Source organism: Phyllostomus hastatus, unplaced genomic scaffold, assembly GCF_019186645.2.
Source record: "Phyllostomus hastatus isolate PE091 unplaced genomic scaffold, TTU_PhHast_1.1 phas_scaffold_78, whole genome shotgun sequence".
NCBI lineage: Eukaryota > Metazoa > Chordata > Mammalia > Chiroptera > Phyllostomidae > Phyllostomus > Phyllostomus hastatus.
In genome coordinates, this window is record NW_025334041.1 from 41279659 (window position 1) to 41304854 (window position 25196).

Genomic DNA, 25196 nt, shown 5'->3' on the forward strand with positions numbered 1-25196 from the left:
CATCTCTTTGATATCTCTGCCCAAATGTGGCTGAAGTGAACATTCAACCACACATCTCAGAACTCCTTCCATGACTAAGATACTCATTCTGGACCTGTTACCAGAACAAACAGCCTGCAGATGGACCAAGCAACAGAAACTAAGCAATATGTACTTGCAGGAGCTGGAAGAGTGTGTATGTTTATATGATTGGATTCTAATGACGCTAGATCAAAGAAAGATGGAACATAAAGTTGAAAAGGTAGAGATACTGTATGAAAGCCCTTACCTATGACACAGAGTGCCAATACCCTTGGAGATTGTATTAACATGATTTCTAGGATGTCTCTAGTAAGCCTGGCTATACAGTTGGTCCATGGCAAATGGTAGACAAAGGCAGAAAAAGGCTAAGGGAAGTTGACATCTTAGATTGAGAAACCAATCAGACTTTGGAAAATGACCACATAGCTTTCCATATATTAAAATAATAAGAAATGCACTAGTGAGAGGGGATTTTGGCATTATTAAGATAGTTTTATAGGCAGGGACTGATGGCAGAAAATGCAGTTACAGACCTAGGCTTCTTCAGAACAATGTAAATAAGGTTCCAAAATAATAGAGACCAGGAGCTAGCACTTAATTATGAGAAGCAAAGTAGGTGTAATATTGTAATATAGTCAAGGTAAGAGTGGTAGCCTGGAGAATCTGATATACAGAGCCCTGTGGAAGTAGTTAATAAACAGAATGTTTCAAAAGTCAAAATAAATGGACGAGCAATATGAGCATTGCTCAATTTAAACAACCAGAAAAGTCAAGGATAAACATTAGGAGGATAGTGCCAAAAAATGCCATCTTGCTTGTCCTATTTCGAGATCTGAGATACTTCTCAAGCCTTAACCCAAGTACTGAAAGTTCCCCACGAAGGAAAAGTTTTCAACACTAAGACAAATGTATAGTGAAGATTCACTAAAGATGTTGTATGGGATCTGAGTGGACCTTGATGCTTGGGGACCAACAGTAGCATCATGGCACTCATGTTAAAGTAGAGACATATGGTTGTCAGGTAATGAATAGTATCCTCAACCATAGAAAGGTTACAGTGGGCCCAGTCGATTCACAGACCCAGTCAGTAGTTATTTCTCCAGTTCTGGAGTGTATAGGTGAAATGAATATTCCCAGCAGTGACATGGCAGTGCGCAGAATTCCCCATAATCACTTTTTTGACATGTATGGTAAGAGTTAGCATGGTGCATCATACTAAATAGGAGCTTCTGATATTGTCCCCAGTCCCCAACTGTTATGATCCTTAAAGGGGATATTTCAGTATACATATATAAGGGAATGTCTCAGCTTTTAATCTCTCATAGGATAGGCTGAGTTCTCTGTTGCAACTTCATTGCAATCCCATTTCTCCTTCTACCAATATTGTCTCATTCACTTGTTTCAAAGGATACTCACCAGTAAACTTTCTGCATGCATTTTTTGTCTTAAACTCAGTTTCAAGTAACTTGATTTAAAATAATGACCTTTTTAGTTAGGCCTTTCCTAGACATATTACATAAAATTGTAATCTCTCATCATCTCTACCACCCCCATACTCCCTATGCCCATTCTGTTTTTATTTCCTTAACATCACCATATAAATTTTATGTACTTTAAATAAATATTTATCATGTTTATTGTCTGTATGAACCAACACTAGAATTTAAGTCCTATGAAAAAAGGTATCTGACTATTCTCTTTACTGCTGAATCTTCCACGCATGGTACATGACAATTGTTGAATATGACAATTGTTTAATATATCAATTGTTGAATAACTAAATTCCTGCAGTTCTAGAGGTAGTATTTCACACTTGCAGTCACTTGCTAAGCAGAATCATGTCCTTCCAAAATGGAGCAAAGAAGTGTCAAATGACATATATTTATTGAGAGCTCACTATTCACTAATTATTTCCATAAATAATATTTTCTTCTATGTACTCTCAGTTTAGAAGCAGCATACAGTAGAGAGGAACCAGAGAGCACAATCAGTGAAAAGTATCCTGACTAGTTAATGAGGAAGGACAAATTTACTGGCAGAAGTTTCCTCACGGGAATTTGGAAAGTGATATGAAGCGTAATGGAGAATATATATATTCCGTTCTTTCTTAAAGAATGGGTGCTATGGAAAAAGTCAGCAATGGAAGAGCAAGATATTCCCAGTGAGAAAAAAAAAGCATGAGTGAAAGCTAAGCTGGGACACCTAATTAGAAAAGAGACAATAGCCCAGCTAAAGGGAATATGTTTAGGAAAAGTCATGGGAAATATATTTACATGGTTGGGTTCTGCTAACTAGATTATTGAGTGTGTGGTGGCAGGACTAAGATAGGAGGTAGTAGGAAATAAGGACCTCTTTATTTTTTTAACAAAAAAAGCATTATAATAAAACTTGGGTTTTAGAGAATTTAAGCCAGCATGTTGAGGTTAGACTGAGGTAGGGCACAGAAACCTAAGTGGGAGGTCTTTGCAATAATCAGGACTGAAATTACTGAGAAATAAGGTTAAGTGAATATATAGTGGAAATGTATTAAAGAGACATAAAAAGTCTTGAGAGAGACAATTTGGGAATTTGTGGCAAAAAAAAAGAGGCCCCTTGGGAAGTGATTATGACTCTCATCTTCCTTGTCAATTAGGCCTACAACATTATTTATTCCCCAAAATCATTATATATAATAATATCTTATCTATAAAGAAGAGTATTGAGCATAAGGTAGAAATCAAGTCCAATAAATAAAAATACATATTTATATTACCTCAAGACACAAGAGCTGCTTAACGTTGGCATTGTAAACTTATTGCACTATCTGAATGTGCTAATTTGAAACAAAGTTTTGTAGCCCTGGCTGGTGTTTTGTGTGGCTATTCCCTCAAGATCCAAAAGACTTCTCTCAGAAGTCTCCAAAGGCATGAAATATCTGGAGGAAATACCATGCACAGAGCTCTCAGAAGTGCATATTTGAGTACCATTAGCAAAGGAGGGAGGGTTTGCCTCAAATTTCATGGGAATATGCAAGGATAAAGGTCATTGCTAAGGCAACTAGGACTCAAACCACTCAGGGACCCAATGCTTAAAGTCAACAACTTCTGTATGATATGAAAACAAAATAAAAATGATACAGATAGCAGCCTGTATTGATCATTTCCAGAGGAAATTGAGCCTTTGGAGCCACTCATTGTAGTCAGCCACATGTTATATGCTCAGGGGAAATCAAGCCCCATGACTGCAGAAGCCCAGGTGATACTGACAAAAGAGACATTTGAAAAAGCATAGGCTAAAATATCAATATTAAAGCCTGGTGGGAAATAATTGTCTGTCATCCCAAGCTAGGCATTGAATTATACATTTAAAATAGTGATTATTTATAGTTTTCAAAAGTTAATGTCTCCTTCTGAAGATTTCACAGACAGCCTGCCCCAAAGTGGCATGGGGAAAAACAGCTCATTCCATGCAGGTGTGTGGTTTTTCAGTGACCTTAAGAGCTGAGGGTTTATTCTCTGTGTTTTACTTTAAGTCAGTGTTTCCTTCTTGCACCTCTTGGTGCCAAAAGACAATATTCCCAATCATGCAATGATGTGATTCCAAAAAACAAACAAAACAAACAAACAAAAAGCCAATAAGTTTCTTAAAAGTTATTCTCAGTAATTATTCTAGCTCTGGCTGGTGTGGCCCATTGGGTTGGGCCACAACAGCAAACCAAAAGTTCTCTGAATCAATTGCCTGTCAGGACACATGCCTGGGTTGCAGGCCAGGTCCACCTCTGGGGCGTACAAGAGGCAAATGATGTTTCTCCTCCTCTCTTTCTTCCTCCCTTTCCTCTAAGAAAAATAAACATTGAAAAAAATAATTATTCTAAAAAATCATGATATTCCAACACAATGTCTCCTGCTCCTTATGCATGTGTACAGTTGTGCATGCGAGTGTGTGCACATGTGCACGTGAACAGGGCAATCTGTCTCTCAGCTGGCTAATATTTGGAACCCTTTCATGATAGTGTCTGAGACAGCTTCTTGCATTCAATAAAAACAAAATTTATGGTCACATATTTCCCTGAATATAAAGCACCTAGTTTTCCTGTTGACATCTATGAATTTTCACTCACTATAGAATAAGATTTATGGTTAGAAAAGGAGTGTGCTGTTGTTAATTTTATGGCTGATAGAAGGTATAAATGTTGGGTTAACAGTTGTAGTTGCATATATTGACATTATTTCAGACTAACAATGTACATTTTCATTGAATTTTTAAAAATATTGTATTTATTTATTTTTAGAAAGGGGGAAGGGAGGGAGAAAGAGAGGGAAAGAAACATCAATGTGTGGTTGCCTCTTGTGTGCACCCTACTGGGGACCTGGCCTGCAACCCTTTGGTTTGCAAGCCCATGCTCAATCCACTGAGCTACACCAGCCAGGGCTTTTTCACTGAATTTTTAACCACTCTAAAATTTCTAGAGTATTAAGAGACCTATGACATTAATCTTTGGAAAGAACCCCTAACCATACTGTCACCTCAGCATAGCACAATACAAATAAAAGACTCTAGATCTTATCAATTCATTAGCAAGAAATAGGTTTTTTAGCATTTTCTATGGCTAGTCCTATGCCAGATAATATAGAGGACATCTAAGCTAATTAAGACATTGTTACCACTCCAGTAAAATTCATTATTTTATTTTCATCATTTTTAAGTCCAAAAAGCTATAATCCTAAGTGAAACAACATGGACTAACAACTTCAGTTTATTAGTGAAGCTGTGTCCCAGGCACCCATGGGAGAGGGCTGAGAAAGGGCCTTTCTCTTCCTGGTTCACTCCAAACTCCCTTCCTTAGATGTAGACACATCTGAATTTTATGTCAACATTTTTTAGTCACTTATGAAAAAAACCACACCATAGCCCTGGCTGGCGTAGTTCAGTGGATGGAGCGCGGGCTGCAAACCAAAGTGTCGCAGGTTCGATTCCCAGTCAGGCCACATGCCTGGGTTGCAGGCCGCAGCCCCCAGCAACCGCACATTGATGTTTCTCTCTCTCTCTCTCTCCCCCTCACTTCCCTCTCTAAAAAATAAATAAATAAAATCTTTAAAAAAACACACACACCATAATCTCATAAAGTTGATGATTAAATATTCTTGGTTACACTGAAAAGTCTTATTTCATAATTTTATACAATAAAGAATATGTACACTTCTACCCCTGAAATGTCTGGTCAGTTTTAGTCAGTAACCCTCTTAGGAACTCTTAGTAAAATGCATATCCTTTCAAAGCCAGGGTATGTCCCCACCAAAAAGCTATGGGGTATATTTACTTGAGTGCACATACAGAAAGCATCTAGTCAGTTTCATAATTGCTATGGAACACCCAAGAATTTTGTACATTCAGGGTACTAAAAATATATGTATATTCAATTTTGATATAAGAACAACAGGCAAAAAGAGATTTACTTTAATGTTTGTGTTCTTTTGTGTTTCTATCAGAGTGGACTCTGTTCATGCATGTGCGTAGATAAACTAGTTTGTGCAAATCTTGCTCGTTTGGGGCAGGCCCTTTATATTGTAAATGCAATACCACATATTTTTCACAAACTCTCGCATACCTACTTTTCCACTTTACACTATCATAACATGGCTTTGGAGGGATAAAATCCAGAAAATTTTGACTATGCTTATGTATCTGCAGTTTAATACATGTTTTTTTGTGTGAAAAAATAAACAAAGCAGGCATATGTATTCAATTTGACAGCCTATTTTCTTCTTGTATGAATATGCAAAAACCCACCTGTTCAAACTTTCCAGTGACCCACAAAGTAAACAGTACTGACGCATGTTGATGGACTGACTATATTCCAGCATTTTCAGGTTAGGCCATTTAGATCCCAAAATGTCCATTGAAAGATTTGCCTGCTGCCTCAGGTAGTCAAATCTGTTTCTAAGAAAAACTGATTGGCTTGCTAAGAAGAACTTTATGTACAACAAAAACATTGTACAGCATAATCTCCATCTCCAAGCTTGCAGATCTTCAAGAAGTACATGGTATCTATTGTGGTAGCTGAAAGGCATGGGATATATTTGAATATATTTACTGTTCTTACTTTTCTGTTTCAAAGAACATTGCTTTTTATTCCCTGGGTACCAAATCAACAAAAGTCCTTCCAGAAGAGCAGTTGTTGCTTAATGGCCTCAAAGAATTAATGCACTACCTAAATTGAACACAGTTCAGTGTCTGCACCAAGTGGGTCCTCAATTAAAGTTGATGGATTGGCTTTCTCATGAGCAGTAAAAATTCAGTTTATAGAGATGCATCCTGTGAGACTAAAAATGAATAATTTAAGAAAACTGTGCATTGAATTCTTTGTGGCAATACAACAATATGTATAAACATAAAAACTATATGTTTCCATTTTTTAAAGTTGTTTTCTAGTTAACTGACAAATACTGAGATTCTCAACAATGCTTAATCATAATCTAATCATAGTGAGACTATAAATTTGGATGATTCAATACAGATATTCTGACTGTAATATTAATTATAAAGAATTTGAAGACTCAAACATCTGAAAATAATTTGTAAACTTGTTGTTTAGTGATAAGAGGTTAAAATCACAGTGTTAAAGATTGCCTATTAGTGTGAAACATTCATTTGAACTGTTCATTGCATATTATCTTTAGAATATAGATTTTGACAACTTTCTATATTATCGAATGCCATTATTTAAGGAAGATGAGCAGGTTTGGAAAGATGTACCAGAATTGACCATTTAATTTGATCAGGTGACACCCTTTGATCAGGTGAGAGCTCAGAAATCATCTACTTAGTCAAAGCAGAATCTTAGACCCTGAGGGAATGGGCTGCTGGGTACTTTAGCAGAGGATTGCTTTTGCATCCTGCACTCAAGCCAGAGCTGCACTCTACATCTGAAAAAGTTTGAGCAAATAAACTGACACGCATCTAACACCAAAAGATGGGAAGTGGAATTAGTTCAGAGAGTAAGGAGTCAGCCAAAAGATCAAAAGAACTGGAGAAAAAGCTTCAGGAGGATGCTGAACGAGATGCAAGAACTGTAAAGTTGCTGTTATTAGGTAGTATTTTATTTCTTTTTGCTTTCAACCCCTAATGTTGTCTTTGATTGTATTGTATTTACCTTTTCAAATTTTATTTTAAGTGTATTACCATATGGAATATTTATTATGAAAATGTGTTTGAAAACAAATGGACTTTATAAATATTTACTATTTTTTAGTATTTATTACATGATCTTTTGTTAAGTAGAGAGACAAATCTTTATTAGATGACTCAATTTCTCTGTCAATAATACAATTTATTATTAAGCAAAAACTCATAAATGTTTATTATTTTATTGCACACTAATAATTTCTTAATGTCATATTTATAATACTGAAAACAATCCCTTAATTGCAAGCTATAAAGGTTTACAATGTTTTGTTTGAGCAGAAATATGTTATTTGTTATCTGAGTTAATGTTATTGAATTACTTATGCTGTTAAAACCAATTAGTCCAAAGTTATTTTACAAGTAACTATAAGGGACTTTAAATTATATTAATAGTATTATTCATGTTTCTGAACACTACCTGTGATATTGTCTGCATACTTGAAAAATACTCCATTTAAATACTTTTAGAATTTTTATAACTCATTCAGGTAAGGAATTAGGTCTTTTTTGCCTTCTCATTCTCTCAAAACACAGCACAGTATTTTACCACAACTATAAATTTGATAAATTTTTAATGAAATAAAATACTGAAAATAATCTATATGGCACATATTTGTCCAAACATAAAGATATTTCACAGCAAAATAAGCCAGGCAGTGAAAGACAAATACCATATGATCTCACCTTTAACAGGAACCTAAACAACAAAACAAAGAAACAAGCAAAATATAGTCAAAGACACTGAAACTGAGAACAGACTGACAGTGACCAGAGGGGAGAGAAGAGGGAATTTCTGGGGAGAATGGGAAGGGTTTACAGGAGCAAATATGAAGGACACATGGACAAAAACTAAGGGGGGTGGGTAATGGGAGGGAGGTGGGGAGGGGTGGGTGGGTCGGATGGAATTGAAAAGGCAGAAAACTGTACTTGAACAATGATTAAAATAAAATAAAATAAATGATTTAGAAAAAAAATATTTCACATGTAGCAGTCACTGGAAGAGAAATGTTTTTGAAATAAAAATAAAGACAGAAAAAGAATACAAAACAAGAGTTTTAATTTAATCATAGCTGTATGTTCTTCCTCCTCCTAGTTATATGCAAAAGGACTTCATTGAGAATTGTGAAATTTCTCTAACAAAATATCCTCATTTCTTAAAGTGTCCTTTTGTTCCCAGTGACAAGTGTCTCAGATGCTAACTGTGGGATTTCCTGCACTTGCTTCTCAAAGGAAAAGATGTTTTCTCCCTTCATTCACAGATCCTATGGGCACACACTTGTCCTTGGCAAACCAGCCAATATACTTTCCATAAGACTCCAAAGTATTCTAGGAGACTTTGATCAAGAGTGAAAGTAATGTGGACACAGGAAAAGCAAATAAAATGTAAAAAGGGAAAGCCAAACACTCATACAAATGCATTCTGTGTGCCTCTTGTGCTAAGAACAGTGATATAGAAGTAGTGATAAAATACCTTAAAATTCATGTTTCAATAAAATTTCAAAGAATAGACACATTTTATACACTGATTATTATTATTTGTATTAAAGTGATAGGTTAGAGCAGAAGAAAAGGTAACTTTTGGTACCACACATATAAAAGAATCATTAGTGGTACTATGGCATCTTTTACTTTCCCAAGACAATAACAATTTTACGAATTCACTTCCAATGTTACCATACAATTTGCTTGGATTTATTGGGTTTCAACAATACGTGCACTGAACTTTTCAGTTACATCTCATTTATGCAAAATTAATCAAATTCTCTTAGGCTTGTCCTGTTTCCATAATATTCCAAACACTTGACTAAGCTTTTCTTTCTGGACTATATTTGAATTCTTTACAGTGATTAAATTGTTACATTTCAAAACAACAAAGTGTTGTAACAACACTGCTTCAATTTTCATATTTCTAATCAAACGAATTTAATTGAGCTCAAATATTCAATTTGGCCTCATTAATACATCATACAAGTGTTCAGTGGAACTAAACTGAACCTCGTCATCCACCCTCAAATATCCTCATCAGTGAAATGTGTGTATTTTTTCTTGTCATTGAAACAATGATTCTCATTCATCAGTGTGGCCTGAATAACAATATTTTTAAGTTTATCAATGAGTATGTAATGTGGTACTAACCAGTTCATATTTCTAGTAATCAGATCCTGAAACTAACTCTGTTTTTATAAGAAGTAGAAATCTAAAACATTTTGACAGAATTTATTCCTTATGGTGATCCTCTTATTACCCAATTAATTTCTAAACAAATAGCATAGCTTTTCAAATTTAACACATACTGTGTAGTAGATGTACCATTTGGTATTACTGGACACAATACATCACTGAATCTAAAGAGTTATCAAAGCACTATATTATAAATAAAGGATCCCCTAGCAGACACATTTATTTTTTTATTACACCTTTCAGACATTTAGTAAAATTAGAGAAGAGACTCCAGATCTGTTTCTTTAGCCAAAAGCAGGCTTCTAGGAAACACTGGAGATGACTCACATATTCTTCATTTCATAGCTGCTATGAAGACAATAATGTTGCATGCTTTAAAAAGTTAGCCTGTAAAGTTAGCCTGTAAAGATGCCCCCAAAAGAGTACATTTCAATAAGTAAAACAAATTCTAATGAATAAAATGTTCTCCTTTGTAGACTTCTATTAGTTTTTTTATCTTTACTTTAGATGTTTGAGTAAACTTTAATTCTATTCAAAACAGATACCTATCATTTAACAGTAGGATTGGTATGAATCATGTTTCTATTTTTTCTGTCTCCTCTCTTTTTTTAAGTTTCAGTTAAAATTGATTTATTTTGCCATGTTACTTTCTTTTTTCACTTTTGTAAATTTCCATCACAAGCGCTCATTAGATTCAGAGCTCCATGGGAGGAAGAGAAAAAAAATGAGCTCTCTTTCCTTCATATTTGAAATTCTGCCATGTACACTCTATAATTCTCCATTATGATACTGTAATTAGCTGCTAGCCAGTGATTTCCAACTTTATCATGGACTGTTCATATCGGTGTTCCTTTTGTTCAATTCTAAAATCCTTAATTCCTTTTCTATGTACTTCACACTGTATACATCACACTGTATACTTTAAATGGTGCCATCTGAGTTGTATTGTTTTAAAATTTAATTACTATTTCAATTATCTGGCTCTTTGCATTTATTTATAAAGAATGGCAGATGGCAGCACCTAATAGATTGCTATAATGTCCCTTTTCCCAAAAGGCAAAAAGCACTTAGACTGTTTTGCTTATATCTGGTTTTTTAGATTAATTTATCTCTACTATTCAGGACATCTTTAACATAGACTCACAAGTCTATCACATAAAAGATTCAAACCGTTTATCAAGGTATTCCATATTTAGTCAAAGGATAACACTTGTTAATGAGATTAAGTATCCTGTCCTGCTGAGAATGAGTCTTGTTAATTTAACAGAACCTCTCTATCTCATTATATCAGACAACATTTTTATATATACTTTTTCATTCAAGCACTGAACTATTGATTGAAGAACAATACTGTACATTTTTAAACGTTTGTATAAGCAGCATGAGCAGTTAGGAGAGAAGGAGTATAGTGAAACCTTTGTTGGTGTAGAGACCCCAAGTTTTACAGAAAATAAAATAAAATATCCCTCCAGTTAAGATTTTGGATGCAAACTCAGAATCCATCCTCTTATTTAAGGTTCCTCCAAATGTTAACACATAAATACATCAAATAGGATTTGAAACCAAGGAAGCATTTAGGATTCAAGGTGAAACTGAGGGTGAGACTCATCAAGGTACAATAGTATTCATTCTATTTATTAGATCCTGAAGCAAATAAAGTAGAAGACATGGGTTTAATTCCAGCCTCAATATTTTATATTCAAGTGAAATAAACTTGTTATCTAGAATTGTTCCTCTTTTAAGATATCTGGAAATGTCACTCTCTGACCCTAATTTTGTACTTTTCCACACTTAATGACTTAGTTCTTTGACTCATTATATTTCCTTCAGTCAGAATCAACCATATTAGCTATGTTCATTCTAAAATTTTGAAATATTCTATCCCCTTAAACCTGTACCTTAATTAATATCATAACCTCAACCCTGCATAATCCCTCAAGGGTCTCCATTTACTGTTGTTCTGAGACACTATTCCCAGTGATTTCCACCAAGTGATGCTATTTAATACCTTTTCATCCCATATAAACTCCTAATTCTCTTCAGTTCTACATAATATAAAATAAAATGATAGACCAGTTTTAGTTTTCTGGCTGACAAATTCCTGATTTTTAATTTTAGCTGGGCTGATAATTATTTTGCTTATTCCTACTTTTCTACTAAGATACTGAAAAAGGCAGAAGTATCTGCATTCCCAGCTTCACTTTTATCCAGAATCTCCTCCCTTCCAACCTCAACATAGGTAACTTCTCATGTACAAGGTAGTGATTGATCACCTAATGCAACCAGTTTTAACAAAGCAGTGCTATTCCATTTTCATTTAAGGCTAATTTCAGCCTTTGTGCTATAAATTTTGTCTTCTTCCATACTTAATAAATTTTGTTTTATGAATTATTTTGTCTCTTTGCCATTTCAAAATTCTTCTCTACTGGGTCTTTCCTCCTGGCACCTCTCTCCATTAGCCTAAAAATCTTTGACTCCATAAACCCCTTGAATTCACCTTACATGGGCATCTTTTTAAAAGTTAAAATTGAAATACTTTCCAAGTAGTTCACACTTTACTGCCTCTATTTTTTATTATCCTCTGCATTCTCTTCAGTTAATTATGATCTAATTTTTATACTTTTCTCTCAATTCACAAAACTCAGACCTCAATAATTTTGAATTTCTCTTTTTTCTTAACTCCCATTACACTGCAATACCTTCTCATTTTTCATATCCCTTCACTTTCCACTTCACTGATACTGCTTGTCTCCATTTGTAAGTGGTTTCACTCATCAAGGTTTGTTTTTGGACCTTTTAGGTTTTCAGTTTGTATTTTCTCTTGGGCACCTCACATCAGTGCTCAGCTATCACTTCTGAAAGAGTGATTCTAACACCCTTTCTTTTGCCCAGCTTCTTGATCTACAACTGCAAATTTCTGTTATTTATCAATGACCTGACTGGAGTTTGGAGATGTCAAAATAATTTTCTAAGTTTATCTTGGTGTCCATTCATCCCCAAACTTTATGTTTTTATGAGTTCCCCAGTAATATTTTTTCTCATTATATCAAATCAATATTTCAGTCTTCTTCCGCTCTTCTCTTCTTGATCCTTTGCCACAAAGTTTAGTCATAGCTCTCTCTCTCTCTCTCTGATAAAATGAATCTCATATGTCTGTTTTTTCCCCCACTGGTTCTTATTGTCTTTACTCTAAAAGAAAATCCTATATATTAGATATTGTTATTGTGATTATTTAGAGAAAAAGAAAATGAGAACTCAGGAAGGTAATTTACTTTCTAGATCACAAATTAGTTTACAGAACAAATACTTTAATTTTTATTTGTGTGAGATTTAATTTAGTACCTGGATTCTAAGTACTGCGAAAACAGAGAACATGTCTGCTTCTGCACTTCACTGAAGTCCTACTTAGAACAGCCTGCTTAGCACCAGGAAAGCATGAATGCATAAGTATGAAAGAATGACAGAGTCAGAATATAAAATATTTCTATAAGTTGTTCATAGTGATTAAAGAATATACATACATTTGGCACATGAAAATGGAGCTAGAAAAAAACTATATATGTCATCCCATCAGGATTTTTATTTTTAAGGCAATAGGAAGATGTTGATAATTTTTAAGAATGTGAGGATAACACTTGAATTTTTTTTGTCAAAGTTCATCCTGGCTATTATATTATGAAGATGACTGAGGTAGGTAGGTAATTAGGAAATTGTGATTACTGATCAAATACTTGATGAGATTGTGAATTAAGGCAGAAACTGCAAGTTTGGAAGTAAGATTTGAAGGATATTAGGAAACAAAATAAGCAGAATTTCATAGCTAACTGAAAGTGAGAGAAATAATTAAGGGAAGAATTAGGTATGGTTAGTATTTTATTCATCACTATATGAAATAAGGGACAAAGTTTAGGTTGTGGAAAAAATAAAAGAAGTAATAATAATTTGGGATATTCAAATCTGCAAGGTTTGTAGAATAATCAAGTAAAGATATCTATTCAGTAGATGAATATCTATGGGCCTGGAAATTAGAAGGGGTAACTAGAGTGAGAGCTATAGATTTGATATACTCAATTATCTGTTGTCCCTTTTCCAGATAGCCATTGTGTGTAGGATAACCATGTAACTAACCAAGGCCTTTTTTCAGAGGCATTAATTTATATAAAAACCTGTGTGTGTGACTACTCCAACAATTAATGGACACATTTACAAATATCTATCATCTATGTTTTTATTATCTGTCCCTATCTAAAGTAGATCTATGTAGGAAAAATGACATACTTCTATATTTTAGTTCTTTTTTAGCCTAAAAGATAGACTAATAAGATAAGAAAGATGACATTTTAGAAAGATATTTTAAAATCCAAGAATGCTCAAATACTGTTTTAAATACAGCATAAGGCAAAAGTATGTTTACAGTTGTGAGTATGCAAAACTGTAAATCTACATTTGCCCACTTCTGTATTGTCAGATATTTTTAAAACCAATATAAAATTCAAAGTATTCAAATAAAACTTCATTAGAAAAAAAATGTAGTACATGGCCACAACATTCTTTCTCAAACAAATATATCTAACATCATAATCTTACTGATGTGATACACTGAAAAAAAAAAACAATGTTATAGCATACTTTTGCTAAAATATTTACATTGACTTTAATCATCAGACAGATACAGATTATTGGGTATTATATAGAAGTTTATTGGGCATCATATTGAAGTTTATGTGAAGTATTGCCAAACTGATGACAATTGCCAGCGAGCAAGATTTCAAATGCTCCTGAAAATAAGTTTTGTAGCTTATTTTATGCATTTGAGATAAAGGAGGGAATGTAAGGAAGGATACATGCAGGTAGGAAAAAGCAAGGTGTGGATTGGATCACAGGACAGTTAAGAAGCTCTCTTGAGGGTGTTTCCACATTTCAAAGGTGTGTTAACATAAAACAATGTACAAAAACAATGGACAGATCTTGCTTAAGACAAAGATAAGTCATTTACTAAAGAAGGTATATGACTAGGGCACAACTACCCACTATGATATGCCCAAATAGGAATTAATTATTAGATCACCCTGTGAGGTTACTTTGCATAGAACCCCTTTTTCTTCCATAATAAAATATTTTTTTAAATGGTGTTGTGGGAAGTTATGTCAAGAATGCCTGGTTGAAATATTATTATAACATTAGTTAATATCATTCACATTATCAAATTAAAGAAGAAAAATCAACATTACTATAAAAGGGTATGCAAATACACAATCACATACACTATAGATAAACCTATTTCATTCATTTTCATTAAAACAACTTATTAAACTAGAAAGAGAAGGCAATTTCCTTAACCAGAGAAACAGCATGTACAAAAACCTACAGCAGCTATCATACTTAATAGGAAGCATTTAACATTGTTGACTACTGATAGTGAACGAGGAGTTATGATGATTAATAGAAATTACATAGTTTCTTGCCCTTGATCTTTTCCTTTTCAATGCTTTTTCAAAGAGTTGAGTGAAAGTGGGTAAGACAGCATTTCACACTTGTGTAAGATTCAGAGTTTGGAAGAAAGGATGTAGTGACAGACAAGTGCTAAATTCCCAGTGATCTCAATAAGCAGAAATATTTGGCCCAAATGATCAAAGTAGAATTTAATTGATATCTTTAATTGGGATTCAAAATCAATTATACACATATATTATGTGGAAGAATCTATTTGTTAAGAGGTGATGTAAAAAACAAATTAGAAATATTTAACTGCTACAAACTCAGTATGAGAGTCTCATAAACAATGTGATTAAATTACAAAGAAAAGGGTCAAGAAAGCAAACTGGTCATGATCCCTATTAAGAAAAGTGATCTATTTATTTTTTTTCCAAATTTTATTTTATTTATTTTATTTTCTTAACATTTTTTTATTGTTCAAGTATAGTTTTCTGCCTTTCCCCCAACCTTCTCTCCCACCCCAGCACTCCCCACCTCCCTCCCCTGTTTCCACCCCCCACTTACTGTCCATGTGTCCTTTATAATAATTCCTGCAAACCCTTCACCCTTTTCCCCTATAATCCCCTCTCTTTTCCCCTCTGGTCACTGTCAGCCTGTTCTCAATTTTAGTGTCTTTGGTTATATTTTGCTTGCTTGTTCATTTTCTTAATTAGGTTCCTGTTAAAAATGAGATCATATGGTATTTGTCTTTCACTACCTGGCTTATTTCACTTAGCATAATACTCTCCAGTTCCATCCATGCTGTTGCAAAGGGTAGGAGCTCTTTCTTTCTTTCTACTGCATAGAATTCTATTGTGCAAATGTACCATAGTTTTTTGATCCATTCATTTACTGATGGACACTTAGGTTGCTTCCAACACTTGGCTATTGTAAATTGTGTGCTATGAACATTGAGGTACATAAGTTCTTTTGGATTGGCATTTCAGGGTTCTTAGGATAATCCTAGCAGTGGAATTACTGGGTCAGAAAGCAGTTCCATTTTTAGTTTTCTGAGGAAATTCCATACTGTTTTCCATAGTGGCTGCAACAGTCTGCAATCCTGCCAACAGTGCACTAAGATTCCCTTTTCTCCACAACCTCTCCAACATTTGTTGTTTGTTGCTTTGTTTATGATGGCCATTCTGACTCGTGTGAGGTGATATCTCATTGTGGTTTTAATTTGCATCTCCCTAATAGCTAGCAATCACTAGCTACTTATTTATTTTTTGAGAAGGGGGAGGGAGAGAGAAAGGGAGAGAGGGAGATGTTAGATCAGTTGCCTCTTATACACACTCTCAACATGCCCCCACCAGGGGCCAAACCTAGAAGCCAGGCCTGTGCCTTGACCAGGAATCAAACCAGCAACATTGTGCTTTGTGGAATGATGCCCTACTAACTGAATCACTGTGGTCAGGGTAAAAGTGTTATATTAGGTTGGCCAAAAAATTCATTTAGTTATTTCCCATAGGATGGCTTTAGCAGTGCTTGCTTGTCATTAACTTATTATGCTTTATTATTTCAAGAAAGGTAAAAACACAACTGAAATGCAAAAAAAATTTGTGCAATTTATGGAGAGTACTGTGACTGATCAAATGTGTCAAAAGTGATTTGAGAAGTTTCTTGGTACTATATATTTTGGCCAAATAATCCTTTGCTGGGGGGCTGTCTTATGCACTGGAAGATGTTTAGTAGCACCCCTGGCCTCTACCCACTAAAGCCAATAGTAGGAGATAGCCAACATACTCAAAATATCCAAATCAATAAAGTTACTGGTGAAAATGAAAAATGTGTGTTTTGTTTTATGGAAAAAACTGAATGGACTTTTCGGCCAACCCAATATTTAAATACAAATACCATAAGCAAGGCAGAACTAGGCTCTATCCCTGTTGTACTACATCAGAATATCAGTGCTGTTGATGAATCTCCTGATATCAGCAGCAAAATTTCAGTGCCAGTGCTTCAGAAGGGCATTAACTTTTGCACAGGGTGTGTTTCAGAGGGTAAGGGTATAAATTCATGTGCTAGAAGAAAAGGTTAAAAGAATGGACGATTTTATACTCAAACTTATCTTAATAAAGGGAGTTTGCTTCAAATACAGGAAACTGTTGAAAGTTCACTATATGTTAGTATGTTCTAGGTATTTTATATCTGTAATTTAATCTTTCCAAATTCTAAGAGGCAGACATTAATAATCCTTTTATTTTAAAAAAGATACTGACTCTCATATTAAATATGATCAAAGCACCCAGTCTATGTAAGAAATGAGTGCAAGTTCATATTTATGTAATTCAAAAACATGAGTATTTTTCTACCCTAAGCCTAGAATACTTGTCATATTGCAGAGACAAATACTTTTGTCATTGTGCCATGAAAAAGAGTAGAAAAAATTAAATTGATCAAATAAAGACTACCTTATAAATCTTAAGTGTCAACAGTTACAAACAGGTGACAGATACTGTATATCAATATGTCTATGAAAGTACACTGCTTTCATGTTGATTTAAAATAATTTATGTCTCTAAGTCATTTTGATTTGACATTAGTAGTGCATAGTTAAAAAGAAAGCAACATTAAGGCAGTAATATAGGAGTTAGGAGACCTAATTTCTTTGCCTTAAATTAAATCTGGATGAGTATCATAATCTCTGCTGGACTCACTTTTCTCATGCTAGAATGAAAACATGCACATAGCTGATTTCTAAGGTTCCTTTATACTGTCCCATTAGTGATTTTAAAACTGCCTACAAAATGTTTTATGCATGACAGTAAGAAGTCAATGTGTTTATTTTCACTTTTCCTCTTTTAACAAGTTGTATCAGAGCATTCAAGCCTTGAGTGTATTCAGTTGAAATTCAGTTATAGGTATAGATATCATGAGGCTTTAAAATTGTTTTGACATTTGTAAATAGAATGTGGCACAAAATTCCTAATTTATTCTTACTAAGAATAATTTATGACTATTAAATTATGAATTAAGTATAAATTTAAATATTTAATTAATTAAAATTTATAATTAAAGAAATACATGCATATTTTGTTAAAAGTCCATTGTACTCCTGGACCCAGAATATAATTTTAGTGATTACTACAGTTTGGAAGGAAGAGGTTTTTTCAGGATGTCCTCAGCCTATGTGAGCGTGCTGTTTGGTATCTATATTTGGCACTGTAACATGATCTAATATTACAAAAATGGAAGGGTTATTGTGCACTAAGACCTAGAATCACTGTGAGAATGGGACTCAATAATTTATTTCTGAAAAGTTTTGCAATAGAGTTCCAATAATAAATGAGATCTTGGAGAAGTTGGCTTTTCTTTAGGAATTTTGTTATGTTAGACCATGAAATCACTGCCAGAAAACAAGGAATAATTCAGATACCTTTTATAAAAACTTCCAATGGAAATATTAATGTTTACATATAGTTTTACAAGAAAACTATAAGCTATTAAAAAGGGTCAAGTCAAGGAACATGTATAAAGGACTCATGGACAAAGACAACAGGATAGTAGGTGGGAGGATTGGAAGTGGAAGGTGGGGGTGGGTAAGCAGGGGAGAGTAATGGGGGAAATGAGAACAACTGTAATTGCACAACAATAAAAAAATGCTTACTTATTCTGCTGACATGAGATGCATCATGAATGATCAGCTAAATTATAAAGAATCCTTCCATAATAATATGCCACCTAGCCTCAGAAATATCTTTGGAATCTTGACAGATAGCATCAGTATGATTACCTGTAGACCATGTTTATAAAGTATAGAAAATCATTCTGAATGTACCTTAATTCTCTGACACAGTCAAAAAGTCACCTTGCCCCACAACAAGTTATGATAAAATCTGATTAGTCAGTCATACAGAATGAATACAATAAATTTTGGTTGTGATTATTTAGAATTTTTTAAAAAGATTTTATTTATTTATTTTTAGAGAGAAGGGAAGGGAGGGAGAGAAGCATCAATGTGTGGTTGCCTCTCACATGCCCCCTGGCGGGGACCTGGCCCACAACCCAGGCATGTGCCCTAACTAGGAATTGAACTGATGACCCTTTGATTCACAGACCAGCACTCAATCCACTGAGCAATGCCAGCCAGGGCAATTATTTAGAATTTTTTAATGTATTCATAGTGTTTCTTAATTGATCCTATGTTTGTCCATGACACACATACTAGTACAATTCTGGAAAATCATTTTAGAAATGTTTTTTTTTATTCTCAAGGTAGATAATTTATTTAAATACAAATTATCTGAATTACTTTCACTTCACTTAGAAATCACAGGTATTATAACATTTAAAAAAATGTATTTGATAGTCAGAAATAAGACATTCTCAGTCTTGGAGTTACTCCAAAATTTTTTTCTTAATATTTATATTCTCATAGAAGAAAATACAATATTAAATGCACCAGCATGGACAAGTTCTGGAGTTTTTATTGGGCCCATTGGTTTTCCTCCCATGTGCCTATAACTCTGCATGTTTTAATATAACAAAATTGAAAATTATAAGAAGATATTATTTAAATATGTCACCTGCATAGGGTGATGCTACAATTTCTAATATCAACATCTATTGTTAAAGGGTTTAAAGGACAGTTTTATAATCTTCATTAATAACTTTTCTTTCAAAGTGATACACAGCCTGGAGCAAAAAAGCAAATTATCTAAAGCCAGCAAACCAAGATATTGTACAAAGTTCGTTGATTTGTTCTTAACACTCTCACAAACAAGTAATGCTCAGCCATGTAAAAGAATGTAGCCAGTTCTCTTATGAAAACTGACAAGTTGATATTATAATGTGATTTTTATTTTATTCTGAAATGTTTCTGTCTTGGACAAAGTAACCTCTATTAAATGAGATGGTTATGCCTGACCTGTCAGCGTGTGTTTGATCAGGTTAACAAAATGTAATATGTGATTAAGTTAACAGAATGTGGTTGATTTTGTATTAATCAACTTTGTTGTCAAATTGCACAATGTGTGGTACAGACCACACTACCATAAAGTCATAAAGACAAGAATGCTAGAGGTTTACCCAAGAGGAAGGATCTGTGTATCAGCACCAGATAATGAAATATTATTTCCCATACCTTCACCACTCTGATTTTTTTAATGTTTTATATGGCAGACATCTATTTTAGATAACTGCAGAAACTAGATACATTTAGATATGCTTGAGAAAAAACAAATTTGCTATGAAGTATAGTTACAGCATTAATCACAGCTTTAAAAAATTGCAAATAAGGAAGAAACCTTTCAATGTGAAAAATAGTATGTAATACAGAAGGCAAGATGATATTTTTTAAGTGTAAATTTAAAAGTTTCATTTCTTTCATTGAGATTCTACTATTAGATACTCTTTTAGGTGTTTCAGATGCATCAGTGAAAAAAACAACAAAGACTTGGTGGAATTTTCCATGTAGTGATGGAAGATATACAGAAAAAATTTAAAGTGATATATGAATAATTTGTAAGTTAGTAGAATAACAGAAGTTCAGGAAAATATGGAGTAGGAAAAGGAGGACAAATTGAGAGACAGTGGGGGAAGATTTGACTTGGGGAAGTGGGTATAATGCAATATACAGATGTGTGTCATGGAATTGTACATTTGAAACCTACATAATCTTATTAACCAATGTCATCACAATAATTTAATTAAAAATTTTTTAAGTTTCAAAAACCTAAATAGGATAGTCAGAGTCCTCTTCTTCAATATATATTCTGATGTCATTTAAATGAAATTCACATCAGTTTTGCTTACATAAAATCATACTCAGTTTGGTAAAACAAGGCAGTTAGGTGTGTTATATATTTCTATGTCTATTAGTTTTTCTGAATTTGGATTTTTCCTAGGATATTTTTAAATTGCCTTAATTGTGCTTTTTAATATCTGTCCAATGTCAACTGGCCAACTGAGACTTAAAAAATGTCCTGTGACCCAGTTTTTGAAATTTCCAGTAACATATCAGGCTTTCACTTCTCTAAAAAATACAGACTTTACTATGAGATGACTAAAAATTTACTCATTAGCATTTTAGACCAGGACCTTGGTCAATACATTTTAATATCATATTTTTATCAATAATTGTAACCTGAGGACACATTCTAAGACACATGATTTTGTATCAGTTGCAAAATCCTGAGCTATCCTCAATATTTCAGAGATTTGTTGGAAATTCCATCTAAAAATTCTATAAACAAATTTGTGTTATAAGACTTCACCATCTCTTGTTGACTTCTTGCTTTTCTCCTCTCTGTAAAACCAGAACTTTCGAACTTAAAGAAGTTGTCTGAATTGGCTCCTCCACACCTCACCCCTCACATGTCTAGAACTCACAAATAAATAAAAACTAAAAAGTTTGTTTTTATACTCAATATCCTATATATTGTAATAATTTTTATCAAATTCTCTCATTTTCACTCTCAGGAGTAATATTCAGTTTTAGTATCTTTTCATATGTCAGCCATCCTTATACTGTTAATGATTTTGAACATTTTTATATGAAACCTCTTGAGTCCTATCGCATTTATTTAATTGTTTAAAATGTAACTGCTTTATAGGCTCTTTAGGTTTGTTTACTGTTATTAGCAACTTTCCTTTGTTTAAACAGAATAGAAAATGCCTGCGTAGCAACACAAATATGATGATGAAGACAAGAGTTCCTACTTCAATCCTAATAGGTTTTAAATAGTTCTGGAAATAAAAAGTTATTGCTTAGATTTTGTATGTGGTTTATTGCTGTTGTTTAATCCAATAGGATATATGCAGAAGCATCCTGGAAGAATGAGAGTTATCTAGAAACTATAAAGTTTGGACCATTCCCTTAGGGATATAAATCCAGGAGATATAATCTTTGCAAAATATGCTCAAATAACAATACCAGGATTTTTTCCTGATGACATGTAATTCTAGCTTCAGAATATATACTCTACCTTAAGTCCAACCCATGTCTGATAAGGTAGGTGGATTTTATTTACTTCTGCTACACTGGAAAGTAAACACCTAATACCTTTCAAGACTTGACAGAAAAATTATTCTCCTGCTTTACATAGGAGAGCTGTCTGTTAAAGGTTTACCCATGAGAAAGCGATGCCACAGTTTTAATACCTATGTGAATTTGGTGCATATCAGTTGATAACACTACCATTTTTCATTTGCAGGAGCAGGAGAATCTGGAAAAAGTACTATTGTTAAACAAATGAAGTAAGTATATATTATATTATTTTAAATGTTTAATATTTAATATCTATACATCTTAATCTGATCATTCTTAAAATAAATACCTCTGGGAAATGTGACTGATAGTCGAAGTCTGTGATTTTCAACTGGTGTTCCATGGGAATTGTTTTTTTAATTCTCAGCCAAGGACATTTTTTTATTGCTTATAGAGAGAGAAAGAGGAAGGCAGGAGAGAGAGAGGGAGAGAGAAAGAAAGAGAGAGGGAGGGAGAAAGACAGAGAGAGAGAGAGAGAAACATCATTGTGAAAGCGAAACATCAATATGAAAGAGAAACATCAATTGGTTGCCTTCCCTATGCACCACAACTTAGGTGTGTGCCCTGACCTGGAAAGAAACCCTCAGCCTTTTAGTGTAAGCAGTCATGTCCAAACTTTTGGTGTCTCTGGACCACACTGGAGGAAGAAGAGTTGTTGTGGGTCACATGTTAAATACATTGTGACACATAACTACAAAAGTTCTTATAATATTTTAGGTAAATTTATGATTTCTCATCAAGCTACATCCATAGCCATCCTGGGATGCAAGTGGCCCATGGACCACAGGTTGGATACCCCTGGTACAGGATGATGCTCCAACTGACTGAGAAACCAGGCCAGGGCACACAAGAATTTTTAAAACATGCAGCACCTGACTATTTAGTTGAGAGTATTGACCTCTTTTCCCTTAGACTGCCAAATTTAAAAAATGACTACTGCCAACATAACAATAGCTGTCCAATGTGCATGCCCTGTGTTGAACCGTAAGGACAGGTTGGGGCAAAAAAGGTTTACAGTTGTTAGTACATAAAACATAGTTTACTCATATTTTCATTTATTAATTATTATGCTATTTCCATATGAATAACTTTGAACCTACTTTTGTCCCACCCTATATATAGGTCCTCTACCTACTAAAGTTGCATCTTATTGGTCACATCAAATAATTAGATTACATCTGATTGGTTAATTCTTAGTATCATAAATTCTTGCATACAAGAAAAGGTACATTATTATTTTTTTTAAAGATTTTATTTATTTATTTTTTAGAGAGAGAAGGGAGGGAGAAAGAGAGAGAGAGAGAAACATCAATGTGCAGTTGCTAGGGGTCATGGCCTGCAACCCAGGCATGTACCCTGACTGGGAATCAAACTTGTGACACTTTGGTTCACAGCCTGTGCTCAATCCACTGAGCTATGCCAGCCCAGGGCATTACTATTTTTTTGAGAAGTCACTCTGGGGCAAGAACAGCAGCCAATTACTATTATTTTGGTAAATTAATAAACATTATACCTATTTTTCTGTCAGACCAGCAAAATATATATATTTTTGGTGTGACCCAGAATTTTAACAATTAGTTTATGAATGCCATGAGATAAAAGGGTTGAAAATTGCTGATCTAAATCACACAGGGCAGCAGAGCTGCCACAATTCCTATGTTCCCCTATTTTTTAGCAGAAAGCATAGAATATGAGAAATATTATAATTTTCAGTTTTAAATTTTACCTCTTTATAAGATGGATACTAAAAACAGTTATAAATATATTGATCTGAGTATAAACAGAGCTTTAACATTGTGGTTATAGGCCATTATATTTTAAAATATGTCAATAAATGATCCATTTTGAATTTAGGACAAAATATTTTTAACCTAACTGGTATTTTGGATGACTCAGAATAAAATGTATTTTATGACTATCATGAATTTAAATTCAATTTTGCATTTATTTTCTCTATTTGCTTCTTTTTAGGGAATAAGTAGACATGCATTTTCTGAGATAACACAAAAGTGCTAGAATTCCAGAATACAACTCCTAAAGGAATAAAATGGCAATTGATAAGTGGAAATAAATATGGCTCTATCACCACTAGAGAATTTTGAAGGACAATTGTTGCTACAGGAGATAATGATAATCATTTTTTAGCTTATTTTTAATTGTATGTTCAAGGGTCTTGTTCTTTGGCACATATCATATGAGGGAATAATTCCAGTTAATGGTGAAATTGTCTATAATCTAAATCATAGCTTTTTTCTTCTTTCTAGGTAATGTCATGTGTGTCACATATCAACCAATACTTAAACCCCACTTTTGAATTGTCACCTATATCTGTAACTATCCTCATTTTAATAATCAATTTTTAAGTAATTAATTAATTAATTTACTTTTAGAGAGAAGGGAAGGGAGGGAGAAAGAGAGGGAGAGAAACATTGATGTGCAAGAGATGCATCAGTTGGTTGCCTCTCACACACTCCTAACTGGGAACCTGGCCCAAAACCCAGGCTTGTGCCCTGACTGGGAATCAAAGTGGCAACACTTCAGTTTATGGGCCAGAATTCAGTCCACTGAGACATACCACGCAGAGCTGTAACTAAATTTTTAAACTTTTCTCCTGTCTTTGAAAAGCACAACCCCTTTATCCAGATCATTGGTCATATTGCTCTCGGGTTCTCAGCTCCATTTTTGCACCCAAGTCATCTCGTATTTTTCTAATGACATTACCGCTGTGTTCACTTGTTCTTTTCTTGCAAGTTATAATCATGCACAAATCCCTCTTATCCTTCTTATTTCTCCATTTTCTATGAGGTTAAATGACATAAGAAAATAAATGACCAATTATTTGGCTATATAAAAATAAAAACTTTTTAACATATTATATCATAAAAATAAACAAAAGTGAAAAATTTGAAAAAATCTATAATAAATATGATAGATAAATTATTGAGTATCGTAATATGTAAAGACCTATAGATTGTTAGGAAAAACCATAAGCTGCCCAATATATGCAAATGTGAAGAGACTATTAACAGACAGTTCACAAAAGACAAAATTCACATATCTATAAAATGTATATATTTTAGTTTAATCTCACTAATATAAAAATTAAAACAATAATGGGCTGTTTTTTATCTTAATAGATTAGCAAATAATATCAAAATAATACACAATAATGGTGATGTTTTGAGAAATAAATATTTCTCATTACTACTTGTAAAATTATGTCATAGCATGTATATAAAAATAATTTTGGCAATTATGCACAGTAATCTGGTAAAATAATTATTAACATTTTAAATATATTTTAGAATTTTAATAATAAACTAATTTAAATATGAAAGGTTATGAAAATAAAATAATACATATATGA

General features: G+C 33.6%; 2 protein-coding genes across 2 annotated transcripts in view; one reads left to right on the forward strand and one right to left on the reverse strand.

Moving 5' to 3' along the window:
• Positions 1-25196, reverse strand: part of CD36 (CD36 molecule) — a 296355-nt gene that overhangs the window by 155516 nt on the left and 115643 nt on the right. The gene's annotated exons all lie outside the window — the stretch shown is intronic.
• GNAT3 (G protein subunit alpha transducin 3) overlaps positions 6974-25196 on the forward strand; it is a 53535-nt gene continuing 35312 nt past the window's right edge. Inside the window, exons 1-2 of the mRNA XM_045827393.1 lie at positions 6974-7091; positions 21996-22038. Of these exons, the coding sequence (XP_045683349.1) occupies positions 6974-7091; positions 21996-22038 (161 nt within the window). The remainder of the gene's footprint in view (positions 7092-21995; positions 22039-25196) is intronic.